Source organism: Chaetodon auriga, chromosome 9, assembly GCF_051107435.1.
Source record: "Chaetodon auriga isolate fChaAug3 chromosome 9, fChaAug3.hap1, whole genome shotgun sequence".
Lineage (NCBI taxonomy): Eukaryota > Metazoa > Chordata > Actinopteri > Chaetodontiformes > Chaetodontidae > Chaetodon > Chaetodon auriga.
This window is the reverse complement of record NC_135082.1, coordinates 12734265-12745183: the sequence shown is the minus strand read 5'-3', so window position 1 is coordinate 12745183 and position 10919 is coordinate 12734265. Positions and strand designations below refer to the sequence as shown.

Genomic DNA, 10919 nt, shown 5'->3' with positions numbered 1-10919 from the left:
ATTTTGTGAAAGTTGATGGGAGTTTGTCAGGGTTTGCGCTTCTTATGGCACAGCTGCTTTTTGTTTCTCTATAATTCAGTATTTTTATACTTAGTACACGTACTTAAGTAAACGTATTACATTAGTAGTTCCATTACTATAATACTGTAATAGAAATGATCGATTTAGATAATCAGCTGCCAGGTCACGGGCCTAGCTGGAGTCGGGTGAATCGCTCGCCGATGTCACTGATGGATAAATCCCAGGAATGGTAGTCGAGCACAGATAAGAACAGAGGTGAGATGGAATATGGCTCTCTCCAGAGGGTTGAGATGCTGTCAGAGGGTTTTCTCTTGGATACCAGTGCTTATAATAACCTCGGTGGTGTTGTGGTCATACTACGCCTACGTCTTTGAGCTTTGTCTTTGTAAGTATGCGAAACTGTGCTCGTTTGTTGTGATTTTGACCGTGTAACTGTAGACATCGCAGATTGCCGCACAGCAGTGTTGACAATAATAACGTTATAGACCGAGCAGGAGCTAGCAAACTAGGCGGAAGTGGTTTAGGGTGTGTGCATTCATTTGATTAACATAACATTTAACGTATCTTTTAAAACAGTCACAGGTAATTTAATTTGTCATTGCCGTTAAGAGGTTAGTGTTGACACTGTGTTCATACAAAGACTGGCTCTATAGTGCCTCTTTAGCTACATCCTGTCAATCTGGCTAGTCGTGTTAGCCGGTAAATGTTCGTCCTTTGAATAATCAAACTAGTATTACTGCAAACAGTTTGCTGCACTTTTGCTCGTCTCTGACATCCGGTGTGTGTTTTTAGTGAGCCTTATTCTTCTTTTTACAGTCACCCTCGCCAACACATTGGAAAAAGGTGAGCTGCCCACTCATTTTTGTGCTACAAACACAGCGCACTGCGAAACAATACATAAACTTTATTTCATAGTTGTTTTGTAAATAATTGTGACTATTGTTTTGTGCTTTCAGTCGCCTATCTGCTGGTATTTCATGTTTGTTTTATGATGTTCTCGTGGACCTACTGGAAGTCCATATTTACCCCTCCTTCATCACCATGCAAAAAGGTATCCTTAACTGGGGAATATGAACATAATGTTTTTGATTCATTGTACCATACATTAAGTCTGTCGGACAACATCTGGGGCTGATCATCTTTCTTGCTCTAGTTTCAGCTGTCATACTCAGACAAACAAAGATATGAGATGGAGGAGAGGCCAGATGCTCAGAAGCAAATCCTGGTTGAGATTGCAAAGAAACTGCCCATCTTCACCCGAGCCCAATCTGGAGGTAAATTGTATTCCTATTCCCAAGCAAGGACAGGATTTCATATATTACTAACTTATTTGCCATATCTCAAAGCAAGGTACATTAGCCACAGTCCGTCATCTCACACATAATCTGTGTGTTGAAAGCAAGTAGGCTGGGGCAATTAGCTCTGTGTGTGCTCCTCAGCATCCCCATCCAGAGTAATCAGCCAATGTATCGCTTTCATTAGTGCTGATTGCTAAGACTAAGTTCTAGGCTGCAGGAAGTAAGCGAAGGGTAAGCTCAGCTCAAATGTCGTTCACTCATCTGGCCATCCTCTTGTCTCTAGCTATCAGGTTCTGCGACCGCTGCCAGGTGCTGAAGCCTGACCGCTGTCACCACTGCTCCGTCTGTGAAACGTAAGTCACTCTTTCCTCCTCAATCCATTCAGGCAAGGGGATATTTGTTAGCCAGGGCCTGTTGTGATAATTAGAAGGTGTTGCTTAGTTCTAAGAAAGAAAATCCTAATGATCGATCAGAGCAGAGGTTTACCAGAAGGACTCAGCACGCCACTGTCAGAATACATGTAAAGAAGGTCACATTCAAAGTTGGACTGGAAGAAAGTGTATTACGGTGCTTTAACATAGCTGCTATGTCGTCAACATGAATGTGGAAATAAACATGCTCTTCTCTTAAAGATGTGTCTTGAAGATGGACCACCACTGTCCCTGGTAAGGAGTAACTTAGCTTGTATTTCCCGTCTTTCGATGAATTTGTTCATTAAATTTGTTCTGACGCCAGAGTTTCTTTTTCTTTCAGGGTGAACAACTGTGTGGGCTTTTCCAACTACAAGTTTTTCCTGCTTTTCCTCTCCTACTCCATGCTGTATTGTGTATTCATTGCAGCAACAGTCTTTCAGTATTTCCTCAGATTCTGGGTGGTGAGTGTCACTTAAAATCATTTTTCATGCTCAGCGTCTGTTAATGGAGTCATATGATGAGTTTGAGCTGCACGTAGTTGGCACTACTGCAACTCCACAACAGCAGAGAACTGAAGCCTCTGTCATGAGTTCTAGCTTTTTGAAGCCCACCATTTTCTCAAGTTTCTGGGTCTCTTGTTTCTCTCTCCCAGGGGGACTTGCCAAATGGGCCCGCAAAGTTCCATGTCCTCTTCCTCATGTTTGTGGCGCTCATGTTCTTCGTCAGTCTCATGTTCCTCTTTGTCTACCACTGCTGGTTGCTGGCCAAAAACAGATCCACTTTGGGTGAGGGCTTACATATTTATCAGAAAACCCCATTGTTCTGGTCATTAAGCTGCTCTCTCATTACCTAAATGACATGAATTATTTGCTGGGAGGAGCTCTTGTGTTATGAATGTAGGTCCTTTGTTAGAGTAGGTGTGAAGAATTGAGTCATAAAGACATATTCTGACCCGTGGTTGTTTTCCCTTTTTCTTAGAGGCCTTCTCAGCTCCCATTTTTGTCACTGGACCAGACAGAAATGGCTTCAATGTCGGTATACGCAGAAACCTGCAGCAGGTGTTCGGAGAGGATCGGAGACTGTGGTTCATCCCCGTCTTCACAAGGTGAGTTTGATATCAGCAGCAAGTTAAAATGCATAATTAGCTGATTCTCCTCCATTTTCTGATTTTTCAGACACGTCACTCTATTTTGCATTTGTACAATGTACCTGTAACTTTAAGTGTATTTTGTAGCAATAGACAGACGAAAAACACAAACTCAGAGACACCATACAGCATAAATGCCCATAATAATTAAGATAATCGGTTATATAGTAAAAATACAGGCGATATGGATAGTGGATAGGATGAAGAAAATAAAGTTGATGTCTGCAGAATCCAGAGTTGTTTTACATGTAGCAGCATTGGTGAAAATGTAGAATGAGGGATGGGATCAGTGCGTAATGGTCGTGGTCTCTTAACTAGCTTCCATTGTCTTTTGTGCGATGAACATGTCAGCCAAGGGAATGGCCACTACTTCCCCTTGAAGAATCGGAGCTCTGAATCTCACAACCCCTTATTAGCTAATGAGGACATGTGGGAGGAGTCAGACGACGACTCTGAGGAAGGAAGCCTGGGTGAGTCATTTTAATTTTGTCATATGCATACTTATACTTCCACATGTTCTGTGTAGTTCTGTGTGTACTTAGTCCAGAAGAAATATGGATAGAAAACGAGAAAAACAGAAACTGAATATGTGCTTCTTGCCTCTTCGTGCTTCTATAGACACCGTTGTTGTATTTGCGAGCAAAAGCCTCCCTGAGCGACCACAGACACAAACACGGTTTGAAAGCTTTCTGAAAAAGAATAACTGTGTTTATTTTGGGCAATATTCACCTCTCAAATTATTTTGCACTTTAACTTGTGATGAGGCTGTAAAATGAAGTGGCAGCCATCTCTGTACTTTCATTTTCCTCTCACGCTTGACATGGACTTTCCTCCCAAATCAAGTTTTCTCGATCCCGCTGTCTTTCAGTTCAACATAAACACGAACAGAGATAAACTGCCTACATCTGGTTTTTTTTTTGCTGTTTTTTTATGTCGAGAACTCTTTTGAAACGCCTTTTTTTAATGCGCTAAAAATGAATTCTGATTCTGATCGCACTCAAAAACACCACATCAGTGCTTTAGTTGTTAGCTTTTTTTGAGGCCTCAGTAGCGTATTAAAATATGACGTCAGCTTGTTTTATTTGTGCTCACTTGATTTCCCCCAATTCCACAAGCAGTCAGGAGGACACAGTTTGTCACCTTTGAGGAAAATGATTGCTAGAATGAAAACAAGCAAATCTGCATGTGTTTGTGCTCAAACTTGCATGCTTAAATTCACTGATCTGGACGCACCAGTCTCCCCCGAACAACAGTTTGCTGTGCTTGGATTTCAGACGTTATATTCTGCTGCCACCTGGTGGTCATATGCAGCATAATGTTAATCACTGTATGAGCTGAATCAGATGCAGCAAACAAAACAATGCATGAAATTTCTTTTTGTCTCTTTTTCCTTCCAGCTGAGGACCAAGACCCCTCCGTTACCATAGAGATGGAGGAAGAGTAGTTTAATGTAAGGACAATTTACACTGGTGCAGAGGATGTATGTTAATATCGCACGCACTGCGCACCACGAGGCAAATATATTCCAAATCATGTGGATGTTCAGACACGAAATCTTACGGGGGCCAAACGTGTGGAGTAAAACCTGCATTTGGACTGTCATTGCCACTTTTACCGAGTGTTTTACATAATGATGCAAAGAGGAACTCACTGGACAACCACCTCTCCTCACCTCTCATGGACAACAGTATCAGTTTGATTTGGAACAAACCTGTCAAATATTACCTCACGCACAAAGAGACAACTGCTATTTCCCGTACCACGGGGGCATATGTCCCCCTGATCGCTCATCTCATGGCACTGGCCTCGTGGGATTAGAAATTGCTGTTAATTGGGAAGCTTGTCTGGCACTGTACTAGTTCATATGCCTCTGTTTCAGTGCTGGGCTGTGACCTCACACCCGTAACGCTCCAGAGGTCTCCTGTAGTGATTCAGTCGTCTGGCCTCTCCCAGTCTGGGTCATGCAGCATATTAACAGAAGATTTTACCTTTTTTTTTTTTTAATATAAGTGAACATAAGCATATTAGATTACCTGACTTAACCTTCGCCTTATTCATATATATATATATATATATATATCTTCTGTTGTTTTGGGAGTCAGTATCTCCTAAGAATGTATCCAGCACATGCTTGTGAGTAGACTGTGCCAACATTTTGGGCACCTTTTTGCGAAAGAACCTCTCACATGCTATATTTCAGCATGAATAATAATGAGTAAAATGCCACTAATAATATCTGATCAGACTGGTGACGGTAATAAACAGAAAACTAGCATTAACTTCTAGCTTCGCCTCACAGCTACAGCTCATTATGGTTGAAAGTGAAGGCTGAAATCTCAGCCAGAGTATGAAGGCATCGTTTTTTTTCAGTGGAGTAATATCCTGAATATACTGTATGTCATGGCTTCAACGATTTCTCTTTTTTAATTTGGGATGAGCATACAATATATACTGTGAAAGACCTTTTTAAATAAAATAATGATCACAATCTCATCTTCTAGCCAGCCCTCGTATGATTAAACTTCTGTGTTGATGCAAAGCGATAGCAAAACGTTCATCATGGGCACAAAATCACACGCAGGAGAGGACGTCGGTTCTTCTGTCTGTAACTGTACGTGTATATAAAGCCTGATCTTCATCCACTGGTTGGTAGAGGTCAGCGGTCCTCTGCAATATAACGTTCCAAATGTTTTCTACCTGTGTTCATGTATTTTTAAAACTTTTAATACCAACCAAACGGATTCTCCTCATTGAGACTGTTCGCTTCACGGACTTGTGTACTTGGCCAGTGTGCTTAGTTGCGAGCCATTTCTGTGACAGAGTACACCCATTTATTCAGTATGAGTGAAAAGTTGGGCCTTTATCAACGCTTGATGCTGTTTTAATCTTGACACTTTAACTTGCTTCATCAGATCTGTTTTTCTACTGTGCTGGGAAAGCCAAATCAAATGCTGCTCATGTCTAAGACATTCATATCATAACTCATAACTCATTTATTGATTAAAACTGTGTGTCCTTTTTACCTGAGGTGTTTGAAAGCATGTGTAAAACATTAGGAAAGATGTGGATGTTGAGTGTTTCATGTCGTCTTGTGTCTATTTATTGTTCTAATGTTCAGCTATTTTCCTGTGTATTGAGTTTACTGATTCATAACTGCTGCAGGCAGTGTCTGTATATTTTGCTCCATGAAGTGACACTTAAACTATTGAATCAACTGTGCTTTTTCATGTAGTAGGATATTTATAACATGAGAAGAAGACAAATTATATCCAGTTTGCAGACAGGAGTTCAATATAGCTAAAGCACATACAGTATGGTCCCTTTTCAATTGTCTTTGGATTATGTGGTTGTGGCGCTTCCCCCTTTTTCAACACCTCTAAACCACCAAAAGTACTGATAGTGTTTGATTTGCTGTTCTGTCTGTTAACAAATATAAAGTCTTTATTTTCCATCAGTTGTTGTAACATGCAAAATAAATGATCCAAGTTGAACTCTTCATGTTGTTTGGTGTTGTTCTCTTTCTTCAACACGAGCATACACAGCAAAAAATGCATGATAATAAATATGATCCATCAGATTTATAATTTTCTATCAAGTTTAGGAGCTTTGGAGATAACGTAGCAGTATTTGGCACAACAAGGAGAACATGAGATACATTTAAATAAACAGGACAGAACACATATACTCGAAGCAATTTGTAGATCATGTTCCTCAGGTTGTCCTCGGTTTAGTCGGTGCCAAAGTACCTCTGTCCAAAATGTGTCGGAGCCACCGGATGAACCTCTGTGGTCAGGATGGTGATATCTGGGAACTCCTGGATTATAGATTTGGCTCCTAGGAGAAAAGTAAAAGTATTACGCTATTGATGGAGAGTTCAAGGCATCCTGAGGATACCTTCAGGAACAGTAACAGAGGGGGCATCCCTCCTCAAAGACGTGGGACATGCTAACCACTCGATTTGATGATATCGTGTCCTTCAGATTTCAGCATTTCTTGTGTTAAAGTGGGAATTTTGATTCAATGACGACACCAGAAGAAAGGACGAGGGGCTAAAAAAAACGTTACCACAAACCAGGAACAAATACACTACATGTCATGGCAAACTACTATTACATGTCCACAAATTACCCCATAATTTCCAATGTTAGGTTTAAATCTTTAAAAAGGGGTGTTTGTCCAGGACTGTCCATAACTGGTCCAATTTAAAACTAATTTGCTGCTTTGTTCACTCATTTAAAACCGCTGCTGTCGAGCTGCAGACAGCAGTGCCACAGAGCAGCACTGTGTTTACCAGCAGCATATTGTATGAAGACAATGACACAGCAGGACCAGGACTGGAGAGGAGATTGGAGACTAACTGTGTGAGCTGGAGGGTCAACAAAAGTAAATTGGTGGAGAGCTGCGGATGCAGTGAACTGGCTGCGGTGGTATACCGTGAGGCGTGGAGAAGAGGCTGAGGAGGATAATATGTCTGGGCTGGACTCCGTGCTCTATCAGCACCCTCACCGCCTCAATCACAGTGTTCCCTGTACCTGCAGACAGACAACGTTTAGGTTGGAAGTTTCACAAAATCACTTTATGTACAGACATAAAAAACAATGTGCTGTGTGTATTTAAGGCATTAGAAATGGACTGTTTGCCTATAATGGATGCATTACAGTATGGTAGCGTCTGAAAAAGGTACAGAGTGATGTGCTGATTGATCTGAGTCTGGGCGCTTTCAACCTGGTTCAGTCGCCATCGTATTTTCCAAAACCTGAGAGCAGAAAAATGCTGCTTTGTGACACTGGGAAACTAGGGCTATTAAGATACTATTTTTGTTAGTCCTCATTATGCTATTCAGCAGCTTGGTGGCTATCTCCCAGGCAGTGTATAATTTCCCCCATGAGAGCTATAATTATCAGAACAGTGTGAATGGGCCGGTGTGATGTGGAAATGCAGACGCGGCGGTGAAGGTCAACTCAAGGGAGATTTCTCAGAATGAATAAATACATGAAACTGTTTTTGCATTTGCACAAAAAATAGACATCTCTTGACATTTATGTGCTACTAAGAGAGGTAAACCGGAGTCATCAGTAAGATAAACTGTGCCCAGCCGTGCGGTACTCACTAAGGATGGGATACATGAGCAGCACTTTTCTTCTGTACACATCTGGAGGGAACTTGGCATAGTAGACCTTGGCTTTCTGTGTCTCCTCGTCACTCTGGATGAGGATCTTGCCAATCCGGATGGAGCGGCAGCAGTCCCGGAGACCCTGCTCCATGGCTTCACCTGTGAGGGGAGACACGCAGGTCGCAACTGGGATCTGGGATTCTTTATGCCATTATTATTGTATTAGTATTCCTTGTTTGCTCTCTTGCCTTCAATTATCACAATACTTGTACAGTTCAGTTCTGTTGTAGTTCTTTATTGCTTGGTGACATGCTGAATATAATATCTACAAGCATGATGTTGAAATAGTTTTTTGTCTGATATAGTTCAGCTGGGTCACACACATACAGATGTGTGCTGCCTTTCAGATGCAGTATTTGATCTATGCTGTGTGTCCATCAGGCCAATATTTCACATTTCATGCCCTAGCATTACCATCACACAGGGAAAATACATGTTTTGCAATAACTGTATAAGGTTTTGCATTTGACAGCCATAAGAGTCGGGTTAAATCTGAAGGGGAAAGAACAAGAAACAGTCCTGTCCACTGACCACGATGCCTTTAGAGAACATGCTCTGAAAGGCACTGCATTGGTCTCAAGGTCCCGTGTGACATTTGTCATTGTGTCATTTAGTATTCAAGTTCTCAATCGCCTTCACTGAGAGAAAAGAACTGACTGCTGATAAAAAATGTTTGATCCAGGGCACACAATAGCCTGACATGATGAATACGTGCAGTACAGGAGTTACAGCACGAGTGCAGCTGTCACAAATCACATATGCACCTAAGACATAATACATGCCCTTACAAAGGAAAGACTAATTTGGTCGGTGAACTACAGCAGGTTTAGCTTACCACTCCTCATTATGCTGACTCCACAGTTGCCTCTTTCAAACTTGACACCTTCGTACTTGTACCCTGAGAGAAAAAAAACGAAGCAGGGACATTCACAAATGTAGCCGCTCGGAACAAGCACACTCAGTCATACATGCTGGAGGTGAAACACTGTACTTAGTTTTGCATTTACATTATCATAATAAGCCAGCTGTACCCAGCCTGCTCCGGGGGAACCTTAGATGTCAGAGTTCAGATTCTGAGTTCAACCTTTAAACTTGAATTTTGTTATCAGAGAAAGAGACGCTCACCTGTTGGTGTGGTCACAGTGCACTCTGAGTAGGGGAGCTGATTCAAACCCTCTTCAACTACTAGTCTGATCTGTTGATGGAGAAAGACGAGAGCTCACCGCTTGAAAGAAGAAGCTCAGCCCTTAGACATTTATAGTACTGTGTGTAGTATTAAATCATGATCTTACCAGTCGATCAGCACAAAACACAAAGTCTCCTCTGCTGGTTGTCCTGAAAATATGAAGACAATCATTTGATTAGACAGTTCAGTATGTTTTCACTCTGGATACACCAAACCCTCTTCCCTCCTGCTCTGAAGCATAAATGTATGGTATTAACTGATATTGGGCACTGATCCTATGCCAGTCATCTCTTTCAGTTTAAAATGTTCGCCTCTCTGTGTTGAAGTGATTGGGATCGTTCCTCTTTGTGTAAGATGAGGTAAAAAGGGGCTGTGACTTCACAAATCTAATATTCTTTTGATGCTTGTGCAATGTTTTAATGATGTCATTCGAGCGGGTTTTTAAAATTATGTAGCTGAAATGATTTTTTATTATGACAGTGACTAAGAAACAGTTTTCAGGCTGGAAATTCATTATGTTCCACACTGTCTCGACAGCAGCATGGATATGTTTTATCAGCTTCATTGAAGCTGCATGATGTTCGCAGGGAGTGAAATATTATTCAGGCTGCATCGCTCCGTCAAATGGAAAGATTCAAGGCAAATTTCCCCACATTCAGCAAGGTAAACTATGGAAATTGAGATAAAGATCTGTGGGTTTAAAGGATTTTTAGTTGCACATATAGGGCATCACTACTCTAAACAAACCATCAGACATATGGATTATTCAGACATATCAACACACAGTATATATGACACAGTTACATGAGACTGGACTGGATTTTAGTCATGCTACAGCTTGAAAGCCGCCTAAATGTGAAGCCTTATATTTGTCTTAACTTCTTAGACAGTTAATCAATACTTTCTCTGCTTGGCAGTGATATCTCAGATTACTGGTCTTGTTTTTTTCCCTCACAGTTATGTGAGCACCTAAAGCCTTGCCTTAACATTGAACTAGAGGTATCCGGCCCTTAATATTAAAACACTGTGTGCCACTACCACCAGATTTGTTGTGGCCTGTATGTAAAGACAGAAGAGTGGGGACTCACTTGTCTCTGATTATAGTCTGTAACTCTCGGATCTGGTCGTTCAGAGGCAGCAGTTTGAGCTGAGGTCCCAGGCCATCTTGGCTGACAGGCTGTGTGGTCGCATCAGTTGGTTCAGAGTTGGTCAGCACCGCAGGCACACTGCTGCTGCTGCTACTGTTTGCAAATCGTACTTGCTTCATTGGATGCTCCTGACCACTGCTGACATTGTTCAGTTGCTGATTGTGGCATGGCATCCTGAGTACGAGGTTTAGGGTCTTCCCTGCAAACTATGCTAAAGCCAGATGGCGTTTCTTGACGGAGCGATCCACTTACTGACGGTTCGCCCGCTGTCTCACAAAGGCAACGTGTTCTTCCTTTAGCTTTGACTCTTGTTTTGAAGAGAAAATCTCCGATTTACGCAGCTAACTTCGCCGCGTACAGGCTGCCCATTAGGACCACATTAACAAACCTTCAAATACTGAACCACGTCGTGTTCAAAACAAACTAGCGGCTAATATAACCACGAAAATTTAGAGTCGCGCAAAGCTGCTCGCTTGCTAGCCTTGACACTGACAGCGTTGACGAAGGCCGGATGTGACGTTCCCGGCGTGTTG

At 41.8% G+C, this 10919-nt stretch overlaps 2 protein-coding genes across 2 annotated transcripts; one reads left to right on the top strand and one right to left on the bottom strand.

Annotated features, from left to right (window-relative positions):
- The first annotated feature begins 268 nt into the window (after positions 1–268).
- zdhhc15b (zDHHC palmitoyltransferase 15b) lies at positions 269–6375 on the top strand. Its single transcript, XM_076738571.1, has 11 exons — positions 269–406; positions 838–864; positions 978–1072; positions 1175–1295; positions 1603–1672; positions 1952–1984; positions 2073–2193; positions 2385–2517; positions 2711–2837; positions 3231–3349; positions 4277–6375. Exons 1-11 carry the CDS (start codon positions 289–291, stop codon positions 4321–4323), a joined length of 1011 nt encoding a protein of 336 aa, XP_076594686.1. The 5' UTR covers positions 269–288; the 3' UTR covers positions 4324–6375.
- Positions 5285–10899, bottom strand: uprt (uracil phosphoribosyltransferase (FUR1) homolog (S. cerevisiae)). The gene is made up of 7 exons (XM_076738572.1): positions 10327–10899; positions 9345–9387; positions 9178–9247; positions 8888–8950; positions 7990–8151; positions 7313–7411; positions 5285–6713 (listed from the first exon to the last, which is right to left on the bottom strand). The coding sequence occupies exons 1-7, from the start codon at positions 10557–10559 to the stop codon at positions 6607–6609; spliced, it is 777 nt and encodes a 258-aa protein (XP_076594687.1). The 5' UTR covers positions 10560–10899; the 3' UTR covers positions 5285–6606.
- Positions 10900–10919: the final 20 nt, after the last annotated feature.